The 20,302-nt window shown below is 37.9% G+C and overlaps 1 protein-coding gene across 1 annotated transcript in view; it reads right to left on the reverse strand.

The window, feature by feature from the left end:
* The window catches only part of MLIP (muscular LMNA interacting protein), a 106,995-nt gene extending 98,011 nt beyond the window's left edge, over positions 1–8,984 (reverse strand). The window contains exons 1-2 of the mRNA XM_058555451.1: positions 8,889–8,984; positions 2,061–2,216 (exon numbers count right to left, since the gene is read on the reverse strand). Of these exons, the coding sequence (XP_058411434.1) occupies positions 2,061–2,216; positions 8,889–8,984 (252 nt within the window). The remainder of the gene's footprint in view (positions 1–2,060; positions 2,217–8,888) is intronic.
* Positions 8,985–20,302: the final 11,318 nt, after the last annotated feature.

A 20,302-nucleotide genomic window follows, 5' to 3' on the forward strand; every position in this document is an offset into this window, starting at 1 on the left:
TTCAGCTGATGATGACATAGTCAAAGTAAAACAAAAATTGCCTCTGATTAGGATTTCTCTGACAATAGTCATTTCACATATTAAATTACAACACAATACACTAGCAAAAGTCCAAATTAGAAAGAAGTTTAAATTAAAAATAGAAGGATTCAAAGACAGATTGTTTATTATGGAAAGTAACAGAATAACTAAAAACCTAGCAAAAATTAAAAATAATTAGTTTTTGAAAACATTATTAATGATCTAAAATAACTCCCTTCCCCCATAGTCCATCATTCTCTTTTCCTTTACTTTGATGTATTTTTTTACAGCATTTATCACTACCTGAGATTTTATTATATACTTTTAACTTTTTTCATTGTCTACCTTCCCAATAACAAAGTTATATGAGTTGACTTAATTTACTCAGAATCCACAGCACCAAGCAAATAGTGTGTTCAGTAAATAGTTGTTAAATATATAAACGAATGAGGCATTATTTAGCATGTTCTATTATAATATTGAACTGTTTAAAAAGTAGGAATAAAAATCTTTAATCATTTAAAGATGTAGTTGTGTATATATCATGCAATCAGCAGATGAATATCATCATCTTAGGAAGTTTTGGAGGATTGCAACCAAGACTGATTCATATATCTCCAGTCTCACAGACTCATAGCACCTAATAACAAAGGATTCCATGAATATGTTATATGTAGTTAAGTACCGTTAGGGAGGAACTTCCCAGAAGTGCCTTAGGTAGTATTCACGAGTTCTCTGAAATAATTTGGCCCCAATAGTCTGAAATAAGCTAGCAGCTTTGAAAATCCCGGGATCACAGATATATTACTACTTACTAGATAAGATGTTTTCATATAGACAAAGTGAATGATTATTTTATTCTCTTCCAGTTGGCTCAAGAATACCACAAAGTTCCCTCAGTTACATTTTATTGTTAATAAGACAGTATTAAAATACATTTGAGGGGCCGGCCCTGTGGCTTAGCGGTTAAGTGGACACGCTCCACTGCGGGCGGCCCGGGGTTCGGATCCCAGGCGCACACCAACACACCGCTTCTCTGGCCGTGCTGAGGCCACGTGCCACATACAGCAACTAGAAGGATGTGCAGCTATGACGTACAACTATCTACTGGAGCTTTGGGGGAAAAATAAATAAATAAAAATTTAAAAAAAAATACATTTGAAAGAGAAAAATTTTTTACCCAAAATGTCATTATTCTAACACAAGTCATTTTTAGGTTTTTTGTTTGTTTGAATTTCATTTCCAGTCTTGGTCTCATTTTAGATAGGTATAATCAGAGTATAAACACAATTTTATAACCTATTTTATCACTTATAAGGTCAACATTTTCCATGGAATTACATAATTATTATAATCATAACTTTGTCAAGGTGATATATTATCATATTCTTAACTTTTCTCTGATTGTTAGATATTAGGCTGTTTTTATTTTTCCCTAATTATTTTCCTACATAACATTTTTCTTCTTTTGTACTATTTCCTTGGGATACATTTCTAAGAGTTGGCTTATTGAAGGGTTATGAACAATTTTATGACTGTGGGTAAGGATTTTCCACCAAAACTGTACAAATTCACAAAACTAGCAGCAAAGTGTGAGTATGCCAATATCTTCACAACTGCCCCAACATTGGGTATTACATTTTTTTAATGTTGCTAATTTATTATGTTTAAAATAATAACACCTCACTGTTTTATCTTGGATTTTCTTTCAAGATAAATTACAACTTTTCTTAATTTTGTTTTTATTATTTTAGGATACATTTGGGAGAAGAGGTGGTGCCAGGAGGCAGCATGTATCGTGTGAATACCAAACAATAGGAGGTCAACTCAACAGGGTTGAGAATAATGTATTAGAGAGAACCTGGGATTTGATGACATTTAAGTTCCTATTACATAATTATATTTTCAGTCAACCTTAGATGTCACAGTCACCTGACTTCAAGCAGAGGACATAAACATTCATACAAATTTCCAAATCATGATTATGGATAATGTAAAGTTAATTGCTCAATATAAAAAAAGAATAAAAATAATCCTACCCTATTTACAGTTTCTGGATTCTTATCACTTGGCTCCTCAGGAATTTTAACAAGGAATTTAGAGGTGTCAGCCAACTGAGAGTGGGTTGGTAGTCTTCTGACAGTGGGGACAAATGTGAAGATCAGAGGTTTGGCTTCAGAATCACCAGAAGAGACCTATGAGACACGTAATAAATTAGACTTTCAGCCTGTCAAAGGTTTATCTTGACTTTATTTGCTCTATACCATGATATTTATCCCATTTATTTTGATGAATTGCCTGTTGTCCTGTAATCATGTGTATGGTTGCCAAAGAAAATAGCTATAAAAATAGTCATAGAGTATTAGATCCTTTTTTTATGATACCATTTATCAGAGAAAGCAATACAACCCCGGGAAGATCCTGTTGCAGGGGATGGCAATAAAACAGCAGGTTGGCTAGTTGATCCACTGAACTATTACAGGACATCTCTACTTCGGTGGGGTCATCACAAACACAGCATCTGGTCTGTTTCGAAATCGACTTGCATCCATTTAACCCTGGGTCAGCAGGTTTGATCTGACTCATAATCACCAAGCATGCAAGAAACTTCCAACATTAATCATTAATGAGAATGCTAAAATATGGATTTAAAATTGAAAGTATGCTTTCTTGGCTATCAGAATACCAATGCCTGCTCTTGAGGATATACTTTCTCTTTCCTTCATTCTTCATTCATTCAAAAATAATCGTGTTAAGTATTTGCTGTGTGGCAGGCACTCAGGAGCTGGGGATACAAGAGTGAACAGGAAACAGTCAAGAGACCACTCACAAGTAGAAAAGGTATGCACAGAAGGCTAAGGGAAAAGTGATCAGGGTAGCTGCCTACCCAACCTGGGAAGCTCCTTAAAAGGCAACACCTGGAATTTAAGTCCGAGTGAAGAGGAAGGTAAGGATATCCCAGGCTGAGAAAACCAGCTAAGTGAGAGCATGGAAAGCAGCAGCAGTGGGTATGGATAACCTTGGATTTTATCCTGTTGACCATAGACGAGCATTTAAGCACTGTGGATTGGGAAATGACAGTCACATTAGAACTTTAGATAGGTAATTCTGGCTTTAAAAAACACAAGCCTAGAGACAAGGACAGAAAGCCAAGGGCAATAGACTGAGGACAAAATGGAAAGAGAGAAAGAGAAGATGGTGCTGTCGATTTCTTTTTCAAGAAGCTGGGAGGATAAGTGAGGAGAGAGGGAAGTAGAATCAAAGGGGTGTCTTTGTTGGTCTGTGACGGGATAGACTTGAACATGTGTGTAGTCTGGGGGACCAGTAGAGAAGGAATGCGAGCAAGGTCTTGGAGGAAGCAGGCAGAGTATGTTGAGGGGACAAGAGAAGGAACATGGCCTCCTTTGAGTCCAGAGGAAATGAACTAAGATAACGAAAAGTGTGTGCACGTGGTAGAGTGGGGGAAGCAGGAAGGTGAGGGGAATCACTTTGATATAATCAATGTCCATGATAAAATCAACCCTATCTAGTCACCGTAGCAGTGCCCCTCTGTCACCTCCACATCTCTGTTATAAGAAATATGATAAGACCCCCACTCTCTTCTCCCTTCAAACTGATATGCCTTGGCAAGACACCCTTCTTCTCTCTCTTTAAGCTGATGTGCCCTGCCAAGACCTCTGCTCTCCTCTCTCATCAAGCTGTGCCACCTTTTATGCCTTGGACCCCTCGGGCCTTATCTCAGCATGCCCTTTATCCCGGATTGTGTCAGTCCTGTGAGAAGCCCAAGTCTCTGAGTCATCCCTCAAGGCCTGTATGCTATGCACACCCCCAGTTTTCTTCTCATCTTGTACCTGCTCCAACTCTTGAAACCTTTTCACTGTATACTTTCTGGAATTCAGTCAGCCATCATGAAATCCTCCATATCCTTAACTTCTTCTCTAAATATTCTAGCTGTAAGTGAACTGTGGTTCCCTCTGAAGGACTCCACTTTCCAAGAAGCTCTCTCAGTGGTGGCTGTTTTCTCTCACGTTGGGCCTGAAAGTAGGATAGGTGTCCTCTTCTTTCCTCTTTACTGCTTCTAGACCATTCTTCTTTCCTTTTACCTAGAAACTTCCAGCTTTGAATGTTATGTCATTAGTCTATACCACTCACTACCTCTCCTGCCGCAGTGATCTACCAACAGCCAAATCAAACCCTTCTTTCTTTGCAAATTTAGTTCCTGGCTCAATTCCACTCTCTCTAACACTATGCTCTTGATAATACCCAATATTATATCCCATGGGTAATTTTTCTAATGCTGTGTTGCTTTGACCTCCTCTCTTCCTTGCCTCTCACATCCTTAGCCTAGACCAATAGCCACAACCCCTCCAGAGTTTCCATTTTTTCATTCTCTGACCACCACTTCTTTTCTTTCCAGACCACTTTCTCTAGTACTCCAACTCCAACATTTCTCAGACCCCACCAGAACGAAAATCTATTGATCTTCCAACACTATGTTTTCCCATACTTCTTTTTGAGTTGACCACAATTACTCCCACTCATACCCCTCAAGTGCCTTGCCTTCTCTCACATCATTATCCCCATTTGAATAAATCACAGTCCTCACTAAATCTAATAATTTAATAATCTATAGTTCCATAGCCCTTTCACTCTCTCAGTCGCCTAGAAAACTAATATCTTTTCCTCTCTTTCCAACCCCCAACAAATTCTTCCCCAGTCTCACTCTGAGCTGATGACTTTGTTTCCCACTTCACTGAGATAATTGAAGCAATCAGAAGACAACTTCCAAGGCCGGCATCACACCTACCTTGCTACCTATGTATTTGTCGTTTTAGGTGGCCTTCAGTCCTGCCACTATGCTCCTACTAAAATCAACCCTCCGTTGAATATTTTGCCTTCTACTTGCTTTCATTTATTCAACAAGGTCTTATTAAATGTCTACTAAATGCTAGGCCCTTTTCTAGGGGTTGGTGATATAACAGTAAACAAAAATCTCTCTACCCTAATGGAGTCTACATTCTAGTGGAGGGAGACAGTAAACAAAATAAGTATGTAAAATATATAATATTTCCAGTAGTGATAAGTGCTATGAAGACTGGCTATAAGGCTATTGCAATAATGTGTGGGAGAGAAAATGGTAGGTCAAACTTGGGTTGCTGCAGTAATAATGATAAGAAGTATTAAGATTCTGGGTATAATTTAAAGGAAAAATCTATAATTTGCTGAAAAATTAGATGTGGGATATAAGAGAGAGACATGAGTCAAGATGAGTACAAAATTTTTGACCTGAATAACTGCAAGAAATGAGATATTATTCATTGAAATGGCGAAAACAACAGATGAAGCTGGTTTGAAAATAAAGATCAAATTTGATATGCCAAATACACACCCAAGTGGAAAGGTGGGTACGGGAGTCAAGTTTAGAGGCAAGTCTGCACTGAGATAAAATTAGTAGGATTGTTAACCTATACTCGGTAACATGGTATTCAAAGCCAGCAGACTAGATGAGATCACCAAGGGAGTAAGCACAAAAAAATGGTCCAAAGTTGAACCCTCCAGACTCTAACATTAAGTGACCCAGAAGCTGAGGAAGAACTGGTAAAGGTGAGATGGAATTTTAAAAAAAATAGAAAAGTCTGGAACATCGAGAGCAATAGGAAAGAGGCCTGACCATAAGCAAATAAAAGGATTGACAAACTATACTGAGGTTCCAGCCCAAATGTGAATCCATGAATTTGTAGTGAAGCAATTTGCTTGGCTATTTGATATAATCTACAGGGGTGCTCAACTGCCTATTACAGGAACAGAGAAAGTAAATTGTGAGCATTTCTAGAATTGATGTTCGGAAGTGGTTTTGGCAAAAGGATGTTGTGAGTGTAAGGAAATTGAGGGTATTGATGAGAATAGAGCAAATGATCAACCATGGCATTCAGTTTGTACAGGAGAAGAAGAGGGGCCTCAGTTTCAAGGTCTCTGTGGCTCAGAAAAAGGATTTGACAGCATGGTGAGTGTTTGGGAGAAAGGCTTGGTGTCATCATGTGTGGTATATGAGAGCTTAAGATTTAGAAGTGCGGTAATTCTAGATAATTATAAAGTCTAGGCTTTGGCCTTGAGACTGAGTATCTGAGATTAAAAAAACAGGAAGGGCACTGAGATTGTGAAAGTCAAGGAACTATGAGACAAAAATGTCTACAGGGCTGTCCTTATGAAAAACAAAGCCACACTGACGGCAAGACTGGACTGGAGAAGAGACTGATAGCATGGTGGCACGATGTGAGCCTGGGGTCAGAGGAAACCGGGAACAGCCTACCTGGGACACTAGATTATTAAGCAGATATTTTCTTTGGGAGCATGAAATCAAAGAGAACTGGATATTCTTGGAGGAGCTTTCACCCAAGTTACAGGCCTAATGAACTAACTCTGGACAGCTTATTATAGGGTATAGCTTTCTGGTAACTAAAAAGCTAAAACATCTATGCCATCTAGAAACAATGCATATTCCTTAAGGGATATAAAATACACAGACAAACTGTTTTGAGCAAACTTTCTATTTTTTTTCCTTTTTTTTTTTTTTGCTGGGAAAGATTTGCCCTGCACTAACATCTGTTGCCAATCATTCTTTATTTTTTTTTATATCTCCCCCAAGTCCCAGTACCTGGTTGTACATTCTAGTTGTAAGTCCTTCTAGTTCTATGTGAGCTACCACCACAGTATGGCTACTGACAGCCGAGTGGTGTGGTTCCGCACCCAGGAACCAAATCCAGGCCACCGAAGCGGAGCACGCAGAACTTTAACTGCTAGGCTGTAAGGGCTGGTTCAACTTTCATTTTTTAATATTCTTTTCTGCCTTTAAAGATATTTGTCATTATTCCCTCATTGCAGTCATGTCACAATTCCCAGGTTGCAGATTATGATCAGAAAATAATAAATCAATGCTATTCTTTGTAGGAAGGAACATTAGATCCCTTGTCAGATTTGGGAAGCCCACTAGTCTTAGCAGCAATACACAAGATAACAGTTTCTAGATAGATTATTTTCTAGGACGGATGCTGTGCATGACTAATCTCATCAATATCATGATGGATAGAGAGTGGTTTAGCAACAAAATCATTGAGGGTAGTTCAGATAATTCATTGTAAAATTTCATTTGACTAGGAAATAAAGATAGTCCTTTAGGAGTCCAAGAAGAGGTGAAATTGTGACCTTGCCCCCAGGTTCTGTAGGCCTGCCCTCATCTCCCTGCATGATGACTACAAGTCTATCTTAGGTTCTATCCAAATGAAATTTAAATACTCATGTATGAAAGCATTCAGTATAAGCGACCTGTGGTTATGAAATATATATAACCATTATTAACAGTAAGCAGCTTTGCCATCTAAAGCACATAAAATGACAAAAATTTATTTCTCCAAAAAATTTGTAGTTTGTATAATTCAATGCCAACTTAAGAACTCTAAAATACAAATAGATCTCCACTATTGCTATATCATAAACTATAGGCTTTTTAAAGGTTAATAGCTATAATTTTAGTGAATAAAATGGAAACGAAGTATGAATGAAAACTGATGCTTCTGAATAAGGTGTGCTTTTATAACAATGCCCTGAAAGGAATTTCTAAACATAACCACTTGTTGACAATGAAAGCAACTGAAAACAAGTAAAATTATTTCCTTTTACTTTACTGTAATATTTTCCTACAGAAATATCCATATCCTACATAAAATATCTTCACCAGTGTAGGAGAACAATTTTTTATTTTAGTTGAACCAATACATGATGATATTCAAGAATAACATAAAAATGAAAAATCTAACAGGGCTAAAGACCTATTCATCTTCCTAGGTTGCTGTTGGAAAGCAAGATCAGGGATAAATTCCTGTCCACATACATATCTTCAGAAGAAGAACCACAAAAAGGGCAATGGTTTGGTATTCACTTTTAAGCTGCGGGGACAATGTTAGCATGGGGCTCTTTTCATAGCCTTTCCCTAGCATCCTCTTATCTTATCAAGGATGTACAGAATTTTTTTGGCACAGAATTTCACTTGGAAAAGGATTTGAAATTACACTACCTATGCTATGCAACATTTAGATGAAGAGCCACGTGTTAGTGGTAGACTGCTGAATCCCTTGTTCAGGAAAGAGAAAAAATATATTTGCTGTTTACTGCATACTGTGGCCGAGTTCCAGTGGAGCCCAGAAATGAATCGCTGTGGTGATGAAAAATCATGTTGCACACAGAGCAGACACAGATGCATGTTAATACCACTGCACTTCTTAAATGCCAATTATCACTTTCAGTTGTCAATGCTGTTTAAAAACGCATCTTAGTTTCTATCCTTGGGAAACTATTTTAACAATGGAAATTACAGCTGAAAGGATTAAAATTTTTTCCTAAACACGGTTTCAAGTGCTTGAAATCCCTGAGGCTGTCACCTTCTCATCGGACAGCCAAATAATAATTTCAGAAATTGTTTTCCCCATGCCATGCAGGCTAACAGCTCCTTTGTTCAGCGTCGGGCTGCAATGCCTTCCTTTCTTCTATTTCCCTAAAAGTTCTCTTCCTTCCGATGCTGACACCCACACTCACAGATGGCCACTAGCCTCCTATAGAGAAGAGATATCCCAGGGTGTCTTAGCATTGACACCATGCCAAGGGCAGTCCTGAGGTTTTTCTTTGGTTGCCCATTAAGCAGTTTTGCCTTTATCAGCTCGCCTTTTCCATTAACTGTAGATAACATTTCATTTTGATATGCAGTCAAATTTATCTATACCCGGGTGGCTCTCCCGCAAACCTTCTTGCAGCAAACACCACAGTGCACAGCCTTTAAAAGTTTTTGAAAGCATTAAGGAAAGACTTCCTTTTACCTGGGGTGTGGTCTGAACGCTCCCTGCTAAGATGCACGAGTTCATTTGGAAGTAATTGTTCTCGCAGTCCCTCGGAAGCCCCTGTTCTGGAAGCATTGATTCATCACATAAGGGAGTGAGCAAACCAATGACTGAGGTGGGAAGGGAGCCTCGCACTAAAACAACACACACTCACACAGCAAAAAAGAATTCTAAAAAGAGGTGAAGTGGCATCATCCCTGAATTGAAGAATATTGTCAGTTCCAGAGAGTAGATTTATGCTTAAACAATTTTTAGATTTGGAACTTCATGAAAGGTCATATTGACTGCTGAAATAGAGCCAGTAGAAGCAAAAAAAAATTGCCACTTGTATGTGTTTGTCCTCTTTTCTTTTCATGCATGTATTCCAATTATATATTCTGCAAAAGGAAGAGAGAAGCCAGATTGTGCAGCAACGAAAAGCTGATAGAAGGTCCGGAGCATCTGCCAATGTGAGTGATAGGTTGGTCACACTCACCGAGAACATTTAGAGGTACACATACATGGAAATGCTGTGTCTAAATACAGAAGTAGAAAACAAAGTGATTGTTTCAAAAAATCAATAATTATCGGTCCTTGGCATATAAATAGCAAGCATCGATACAGGATCATCTGCAGTAACTGAAGTTTTGCTATGAACCAAATTAGCTCCAAAACAAAGCTTGGAATCAAATATTTGTCAAAACAACATCCCATCCCCAGGTTCCAGGACAACAGTGAGTGTCCTGACAGCAGACAAACAAACCTCAAAACTTCACACACGAAATGGATTGGAGTCTTCGGCTTTTAGTATTTCTATTTTCTAAGTATTGATTTTTCTCCAAATCGGTAATATCTATATTTGTGCTTTGGCAATGAAAAATGTTGTGTTCCAAGGGCTGGTTATAGACCAAAGGCTATGGGAAGGAATGAAGGTTTTATTTTAGAGACCTTGATTATACCTCTTAACATTTTCAATGTTATCGAAGCCTGAATTTGTAGAAACATTAAAAGTAAAATAATTGTCAAAAGTGATTTTATTAACACACTGGGAAAAACTATTCCAAATAACACAGTACTTTTTTTTTTTCTTTGCTGAGGAAAAGTCACCTTGAGCTAACATCTGCTGCCAATCTTCCTCTTGTTTTATGTGAGCCGCCGCCACAGTATGGCCACTGTAGGTCCGCGTCAGGGAACTGAACCCAGGCCGAAGCAGAGCATGCCAAACTTAACCACTAGGCCACCAGGGCTGGCCCAACACAGTACTTTTTGACCTAGAAAATGATCTAAATTTTTGAATATCAGTGCCGTGTTATAACACTAAACAAATTACGTGCCTTCTTCTATGCTATGTATATTTATGGATCCTCAAAAGAGAACATAATACCCTCCTGCCCTCAAAGAGCTTATAGTCCAATAGAGAATATAAAACAAGTATGCAAATAATAGGATACAAAGCAAAGAAAAAAAAGAAAAAGGAAAATTCCCATACTGTAGTTCTCACACTTTATACATAAACCACCAGGAGATCTTGTTCAAATGCAGTTTCTGGCTGAGGAGATCTGGGATGGGGCCTTAGGTTCTGCATTTCCAACGAGCTCCCAGTTGATGCCCTGTGGCTAGTCTGTGACACTTTGAGCAGCAAAGACTTCAAAAGTTTGAAGGGAGATGTGATCATAGCCACCTGGAATAATTCAAGAAGAGAGTGGGATTTGGGCTGCGCTTAGGATGGGGGAATGGGGGAATGGGGACCTAGGAAGGTGGCACAGAATAGCACTTATTTCAAGCAGAAAGCAAAGCTTGGGTGAAGGCACCTATCAGAAAGGCAGTGAGCAGCAGGTGTGGTCGTGAAGGATGGGAGCCTGGGGTCAGACCATTCACTGGCTGCAGGACCCAGGGGAAGTCACCAAGACTCAGTCCTCTCACCTGTGAAATACAGATAAGAAGAGTACTTATTTCACAGGGTTCTCATGAGAATTACAATTAAATTCAGCAGGTAAAGCGTTAGCTCAGTGCCAGGCAAATAATATATGTTACTCCTGTTAGTACTGATGTTATTCATTTTGGTAAATAACATAAATGAGGATAAAAGAAAATAAAACTAGAAATGCAGGTAAGTCTAGATCATGAAAGATCTTGAATTAAAGTGTTTTAATTTTACTCATTAGAGGAACCCAAACATCAAAGGGTAGCATTAATGAATTCTAGAGACCACACTCATCTCCAAGTTCCAGTGTGTGGCTCCCCCAGGGGTAAAGACAGGCCAGTCCTTTGTCAATGGTTCAATCAGTTTATTCTAACTGGATTGAAACAAGTATGAAGCTCTTCTCCTGTATTTCATTCTGTCTTCTCCCTCTGATCTTTTCTTTCTCTCATTCCCTCCTCCAAACATAAGGCAACATGTACGCACGTTGGCACAATCAAATTTGGGAGAGGAAATGCTTCATCCCCACTCTTTCCCCTACTTGAATTCTTCCTTGAATCGTTTTACAACGTTAGAACCAAATAAATTACTCCATTATTTTGCTCTGTGTCTTATTGGCAACTTTTCTCTAATCATTTTCTTTCCCTTGTTTTATCAATTAATAATTATTGGTATCATAGACTATTTCTTATATTGATAGAAGTCATAATTTTTACTTTAAAATGAACACATAATGGCCATGGTTTACAACAGCATGCTTCAGCCATCTGGTTAGTAACTACAAATAGCCTCAACGAGCACACATATTTAGGACAATTTCTATAGAAACCATCCTCATTTGAATAGAAAATGATGGCATCTGGTTAAAAAAACAGGCCCAGTCTTGGATGATGAGGAGCAAGTAAGTTACTTACACAGGATGGGGGGTGGGGAGGAGGAGAGAGTCTATCCTCCAAAGACAACCCCTTTTCCTATAGATAAGAAAGTCATCTAGGGTCTGCTCAAGACCCTGAAGCATTTTATAAACACAAACGTTTAATGATCTCTCTCCCACTGAGGAACACAAACTGCTCCATTGAATAATCTTTTTCCAAAAGAAAATAAAGTTTGTCAAAGCTTGAAACAGACAAATGCAATCCAAAATTCTCTTTAAAATCTGGCATTACTGATGGCTGAAATAGGGCTCCCTTCACCCTTCTTACTAAGCAGATATTACTGCAATTCCTTCCACCCAAAAGACTGTTAAGATATTGTTTTAAAATAAATAATGCAGAACAAATAGCCTCTTTTCCTGACCTGGCAAACAAATTTGAGAAAAAAATAGATTAGTCCACAAAAGTTTGCCAAGAAACATGTAAATGATTAAACAGATCCAGCTGCCAAGGCTATTCAGACATCTATTTGTCTGTTCTTACGCCCTGTGCTTGATAAAAGAAAGTACTAGAAATCTTATTTATTTATCTTAATAAACACCTGTTGAGTGCCAGGCGCTATTCTAAGCTCTGGGAGACATCAAGATAAAGAAGACTTGGACCCTATTCTCAACACGGGTTATAGTCTCATGGAGACACCCTCACAAGTTACACCAGTGGTGACTGAAGTTCGAGGAGACTGAAGGTGATGTGCTGATCCTAAATAGTGTGGGGAAGTGGTCTCAGGCCATTCCCAGGGGGATTTCAGTCTTAGCATCTGCACTCTTAGTTCCCGTTTCCGGTGACCGACACTGGGACGCTGCTCATTCTGTTTTAGCCCTGGGTAGTGCTTTTCCTCTGAAGACAGAAATCACTAGGAGTTTAGATCCCTGTCTCCAGGGTAATAGGCAATTCCAGGGATCCCAATCAGGACTATCCCAATTCACAGACTCAGAATTGAGTGTACGATATTTAAAGTGAATTATGATCTCTCATCAAAAATGTGTGAGTTTCCATCACAGCCTAAGTTTGGCCTCATCCATATTGGGCATCTGTATTGACTTCATCTGGATTGCTTCTACTCCTGTTATTACTGCTGTAGCTTCTCTTCTCTTTGGGGTATATCTTTCTAGTTAAATGGACACTAGCAGCCCTCCTTAATTCAAGTAAACCAGAAGCTTCAAAGTATTGAAGACAATCTAGCACCTAAGTGACACTGTTTGACATAATTAGATATTCAGAAGAAATGAATAAGCCTTATACATGGTAGAATTTGAAAGAGGAACAGAGACAATGATAATAAACGTTTATGCATCAGGAAGAAGTGGCTGGTGGTCACTCTCCCCTTGTTGAATCACTTTCTTAACTTGGCTTCTGGCACACCATTTTCTCTTGGTCCTCTTCCTAGCCCCTGGACACTCCTCTGTCTGCTTGGTGCCATTTGACCCTTAAGCTTTGACGTAGCCTGGGAGTCACTCCTTGGAATATCTCATCCAGTTGCATACCTTTAAATAGCATTTATGAGCCAGTGAGTTCCAAATGTATTTCCCCAGCCTGGACGGCTTCCCTGGATAATACACTCGTATATCCAACTAACGTCTTCACTTGGGTATCTCATGGACATCTGAAACGTAATACATCTGAAACAAAATTATTTGTCTTTCTCCTGAAACTGTTTCCCATGCCCACCCCCAATTTTTGCCTACCTCAGCAAATGGTTGTATCTATTTCTCATTGCTTAAACCAAAAATGATGGGCTTATATTGATTTGTCTTGGTTTTCCATACTTCCCCATCAATATATCAGCATTGGTCAATATACTGATATTCTTAGTTTCTCATAACCCCTATCAATATGCCAGTATATCTTGGTTCTCCCTTCAAAATAAACTCAGAAAATTAATATACCTCACTACTTCTACTTCTAATACCCTAGGAGCAGAACCTACCTCATCTCCTTTCTGAATCACTTCCTCCTAACTAGTCTTCCTGCTTCCGCTTCATGATCTGATCCCTACCACTCTCCCCCTTGCTCCTCAGCTCCAGCCACAATAACTTTCGTGCACTCCTAGAGCATGCTAATCCCACTCTTTGGACTGTTTTTCCCAAGATTATTACTGTCCCTTCACCTCCTCATGTCTGCTCAAATGTCACTTGAACTGTAAAACATTCCTTTCCACCCTACATAAAATTGCAATGCCAATTCTAGCATCTTGCCAGAACTTTCTATCCCCCCAGCCCATGTTATTTTTCTCCAGAGCACTTACTAACCTCTAATGCTTGGTTATTATCTAATTTCATCATTGGATTTTAAACTCCATGAGGGCAAGGATTTTGTTTTGATCACTGCTGTTTTCCTAGCGGCTAGAATAGTACATGGCACATATAAGCGCTCAATAAATATTTGTGTGATGAACATCCTGACTGATAGTACTCTCTTTATTTGTGGACATTTCTTACACTTCTTTTCTTCTAATGAAAAGGATACCAATTTTTGTAAACTGTGAATTGACTGGCCAGAAGAAAACAGAATCAGCCGGATCTCCTCAGGTTTCTCAGTTCCACTGGAACAGTTATTATTGAGGTTCACAGGTCCTTACTAAGAACCAAAGACATAGGGGCTAACAGAAGTAGCAAGATGAGAGTAATTGCAGTCGAGTCCCTCCCCATGACTCTTACCTACAAACACCTGTAGCAAGAGACAGCAGGATGCTCAAAGCCACGGCATGTCCGATAGGTCTAGGTCAGGAGCAAATGAAATAGGTTCTGATCTCAGATTTTCCAGCAAATAGCTGTGAAATCTTGGGTAAGTCACTTAAGTTCTCAGAGACAATTTGTTTATAAAATAAGATTCTAGATCAGTGTTGCCCTAGGTGCCTTCTTTAGAATACCAGCCTTGCAAGATGAATAGTGATAAAGGGGTTTTGTGGTCAAATAAATTTAGGAATTGGCATATTCTATATTCTCCTTTTGAAGGAGTCTCACAGTCAAGAGGCCTTTCCAGCTTGGTTTAGCCCACAGTTTCGCACATTTATTTGCCCACAGAACCCCTTGCTTGCCTATTGCACACTATTATGCCACACACAGTGTGAACTGCCGAACTGGCCAGTCCACAGAGACGTCTTTCTGCTGTGATATCTGATGAATGTATGAAAAGAACATACATTCTTTGTTTCCAAAGAAAGAGTTTCCACAGAGTTACTAAATAAAATGCTGTTCATGATCTAGGCTGGGAGGAGAGCACAGTAAGATAGATGGATCAGCAGATGTGCTCTGAGTTAGAAAGAAAGGAAGAAGAGCTATAGATTCCAGGAGGGATAGATTCCAGGTCTACCAACTAGAAAACCTTTCGTGCCAATGGTTCATGAAGAACATAGTCAGCAGCACAGGAATATGAGTTGAATAAATGGATGATGAATTGACTAGAAGGTCTCGAAACATATCCAAAGAGGTACTAGTAAAGTGTGGGGCAAACAGTTGGCAATAAAGCATATTATTTAATAGAAATGTTCAGAGAAACCATAGTGAATCACTTCTATCTACGTCATAAGAGATACAGTTTTCTGACACAGAATACAGCTCATAAAATCTTATTTGTAAATGGATTGAGTGACACTAGCATCTTTACAGTTTACATCATAATTTCACAAAAGAACACGACAAAGTAATATTTATTTCCAGTGTGATTGTTGGTATAATAATGATTTATATGTATTTCTTATTTAAAATAAAAGGGGAAGCAATAGCATCCTATTTTATCTTCCAGATATATACACATATGAAGAATGCCCTCAAAAAGCTTTCACCGTATTCTACAGATAAAAATTTTATCTATGTTACCCAGTTTTGATGATGATGAAAACTGTTTGGAAAGTGTTATTAAGATAGCTCAAACATAAAAGGTTTTAACTGATTACTTTAAGAAGCTCACCAGAGCCAGTCATGAACCACCCCAGCCCGCAGGATATCTTGTCATAGAAAAGAAGGAAAACCAATGTTTTGTCATTAGAGTCACATCTTGACTTTTAGAAGCAATCACATTTTAAATTAGTTTCCTCATACTTGAGCCACATAAAGAGTAAGCTAAGTATAAGTGTAAAGACATGCATATCAAGAAAAGAACTACTGCTTACCATACATATTTTATATTTTATCTTAGTCCCTCATTTCTTTTCATTTATATTCTATAGAAATACCTGACTCTTACAGGATAACTGAAGGCAGATGTCAGAAAGCCAGTTTTTGTCATTTTGTCTTGGGCTACCTAACCTTGATTGGAAGAATAAAATAGAGAACAATATAAGAGTAGAACTAATGAGTTACTAATTAGTGGTGTTTGCAAAATAGTAGAGAGATCATGGGCTTTAGGTCAGAGAGCACTGGTGAGGTATCCCCCACCCTCTGCCACTTACTAGCTCTGTGACCCAAGGCAGATTCTTGACCTCTCTGAGCTTCTTTTATTTATGACCATAGAATTTATCACACAAACTGGGACACTCTCAAGTGTGAAAGGGAGAGCATTGTTAGTAATTACTTTAGGACAATAGGCATAAAATGGGACTATTTTAGGCAAACCAAGACATAGTCAGCCTACTTACTTGCAATATTGAGAAATAATTGAAATAATAATATTTCAATACTGTTACGAGGTTAAAATGGCATGATATAATATGCTATAGAGGAAGTTTGGCAATACACGTGTTCAGTAACAGTCATTTCTCCCTTCTCATAAATAGAAATTGGGTGTTGGTTGGGGGTGAGGATGATATGAGGGGCTTATTGTGATATCTTTTTAAAAAATGGATCAAGATGAATGACTGACATGCTACTTACTCTGCTTGGAATGCTCTCCAACAACCTCTCCCTAGGCAGTTCCTCTTCACCATGCTGAGTCCTAACAAACTTAGAGATTTCATGGCGCATCACTTTAATTTGCATCATGAGGGTAACACAATTTGTGACATACAGTATACTTCATAAAATGACCGCCTAAAGACTCCTTACCTGACTTCCTGGGTTAGATACAACCTCCTGTTGTACACTGTCAGCACCTTGTACCTCTTCACAGCATTGGCTGCTATTAAAATTATATGATTATATAGTGATTCTTTACTATCTGGCTCCCCAATTAGAACACAAACACCAGGACAATAGGAAATTTCTATTTTATTCCCTGCTGTACCCCCAGCAGCCAGTATAGTGCCTATCACATAATGGTGGTCCATACATGTCCATTTGTGTGCATTCATGATAGTTGTGTGGAAGACTCAGAAAGGGCAAGAAAGATTTCTGTCTTCAAGGAACATACAGTGTCAGGGTCTACAGAGAAATAAGAATGATTTAATCATTGTTTAATTTTGCCACTTTGAAGATAGAGCACGTAAAAAAATAGCAATCCACACTGAATGCCAAAGCCGTGACTATTTTAGGAGTGTATGGAAGGAATCAGCATCAATAGGGTGTGTTAGGGGCCAGGGCGCATGCAGAAAAATGGGAAAAGCATCTCTGGTCTAGATCACTCCTCCCACTCTTGGCAGCTGTGGTCTGTCACCCTGGCTACCTCAAACACTTCACCCACTCATCCTGAGAACAGATTTTATCCTACGTATAATACATATAAATACCATTGAATGAGTTTTACATGATGCTGCTCTTGATACTTAACATACATCATCTCTTGTGTTTCTCACAGCAAGCCAGGAAGAGAATTATTATGTCCATTAGACAAGTATGAAAAATGAGACTCAGGAAGATTCAATTACTTGCTTAACCAGCACATGATGCAATTGGATTTGAACTCAGGTCGGCCTGGCTAGAACTCAGGTTAATGTTGACTCTTTTTTGCTGACTGCTTCTCCCAGCCTTACCTTAGAAATACTCAATTATTGAAAAGTGATAAGAAAGGTGGTAGTACAGAGTATATGACAATGCAGTAGCCAGCAAGGATTTTGTTTTTAACATGATTCCTATCCAGGAGAATTGGGCTCTGATGAACATGTTTCCCAAACCAACAGTATTCATTCTCAAAACGTAGCTACATACTCTGACTTTTCTCCCTTTCATAGCTGTTATTTTCTTACTGTCTCTATGTCAGTTCTAGCTATAAAAGCAATGTGTGGTTATTTTGCAACATAACTTTAAAATGGAAATGAGATATCCCCCCCAAAATCCAATTATATTGTCACTGGTACGAGTGCTAAAGCTAAATAAATTTCAATATGGCTAGTACAACATAGACACAGAAAAATATTACTGAATGACTAAATATATTTATAAGTATTTCATTATATTTAGTAAACAGTATTTATCTTCAAAAACATCTGAAATAATGTGTGAGCTCTAACTGCTGTTTTATACCATCAATTTATTAATTCTACTAATGGAAACAATGGAATTTGGAGTCAGAATCAGATTCAAATCATAAATCTACATACAATTAACTAATGATATCATGTAAGTTACTTAAATTCCATGAACTTTAGTTTCTTCATCTATAAAATTGGAGTAATAAAAGCATCCAAATCTCATAAGGTGGATGTGAAAATTAAACGGGACGACATATAAGACCACTAGTGTACAGCCCAACAATTTCTCTCTTTCTTTTTAGGACAGATTAAATGTATGAGGTTTAACAAAAATCTCTGATTAATACAAGCATCAGAATTCTACCATGTTTACTTGCACAGTTTCCTCCTTTTCCTCCCTTTTTAATGTTTTCACTCCAAACAAAACAGAAAGGCAGATTTTAACCATCTTGACCCTTTTCTACCATCACCCTAAAGATCCTTTACCAACACCATGACTTGCCCTCAATTGCTAAAAGCCAGATTCATCAGGAGTGACACAACAATTGAGTAGCAAGTTAATAGATCTAACATTTGCTCCAGATCCTCCAGAACCAGTCATCAGTTAGACACATGAATGAAGATGCATATGCATTTGTAAAAGATTAATTGAGTGGGTAAAGAGTTACAGGTGAATCAAATTACATTGCAATGGTCTTTTCTTTTAATTTTAGCTTTGGCACAATAATTTTCATCCACGGAAAAACCGGTTGATGGCTACAGTGTGCCATTGTATTCCAAGAGGATGGGAGGTGACCTGGGACCGTCGCTGCCCAGCAGTCTTCCATAAAGACAGGAATTAATGATGCCTTTTGGGATCACCACTGCATCCTTGGTGCCTAACATTTAGTAGATACTAAATATATATTTGTTGAATAAATGAATTAATAGTGTATGTCTTCCCTAGAGAAAATAAGAGGTAAGACACAAAAGTTCTATGGGTCAAGTATAAAGAAATTGAAGATAAAATGCAAAGCTTTCTTCCTCATGACTCACCTTAGTGGTAAGTCAGTAGCTGCAGCTGTAATTTACCCTTCCACTGGCTCTTCTCAACTAAATCATATTAGATGTTAGAAAGCTTCCTAGGTCAGAAATGGCTACTGTTTCAAAGGTGAGATATTAAGAAGCAATATAGGAGAATATACAAAGAAAATATGTTTCTTTGTTTTCTTCTCACAGTGTGCGATGAAGTAACATGCAGGATGTAAGAAGGAAAAGTTTAAAGTTAATAAAATAGGACTTTTAAAGTTATTTTATACATCATGAAAAGAAAACTGAAATAGCAACCACCTTACCTGAAAAAAAGCACTTTACCTACTTATCAAATATGCCCACAGATTAAAATAAACAGATTATTAAAAATTTACAATGAAGAATGGCTCTGTCATTTCCATAAAGAAACTAGATTATCTAACTCACAAGGACTTTGTGATAATTAAATAAAATTACACATGAGACATTCCCAATATGTTGCCCACCATATGATAAGCTCTCAGAAATGATTAGTTGTTGTTGTTGGAGCTGAATGGTACAATACTGAGTTACCCAAAATAACTAGCAATCTAATATTAAGTATATATTTAAAACCAATAAATGTCAATTATATAATCATCATTTTAAAATTTCATAAAAATATTATCACCGAATATATACTCTAAAATACTTTTCTTTAAAATCAATATTTTGATTGTTTTTTCTGATCAACTTATTATTTTTTTCTTGTCTTTATATTTTACATCTCTGTATGTAATGAAACTCTATTCTCACTTGTGATTCTGTTAATTGATAAGTCTACATGGAAAGGCATGGAAAGGAAAACCTATTCCCTTCAAATTCTAATTACCAGCAAATTCTAAACAGAAACAGTACTATTTTACTTGAAAATTTAACTATCACGTTCCTGGTAGAATATTTTAAGAATCACTTCTCAGTCTTTTGAAAGCACATATTGACATTAATAAATCTGGTTACCTGAAAAGTGTTAGGGATGCTGAGCAGGCTGGCAATCTGTAAGCCTTAGATTCCAATATGCTTCCCATACTGTCTCATGTGCAGCTATGTATATATATATATATTTTTTTTTTTTTTCAAATCAACATGTGACTGTGTAGGAGATGGGTGAGCCATCAAACTATGTGAAAATAAGTTCTAGATGTTCTACCGACATTCAGTTGAGCAGTCTGTAGGCATAAAGGAATTTGAGACACACAAGAGATCATTGTTCCAGTGCGTAGTTATT

Source organism: Diceros bicornis, chromosome 14 (genome assembly GCF_020826845.1).
Source record: "Diceros bicornis minor isolate mBicDic1 chromosome 14, mDicBic1.mat.cur, whole genome shotgun sequence".
Classification (NCBI taxonomy): domain Eukaryota; kingdom Metazoa; phylum Chordata; class Mammalia; order Perissodactyla; family Rhinocerotidae; genus Diceros; species Diceros bicornis.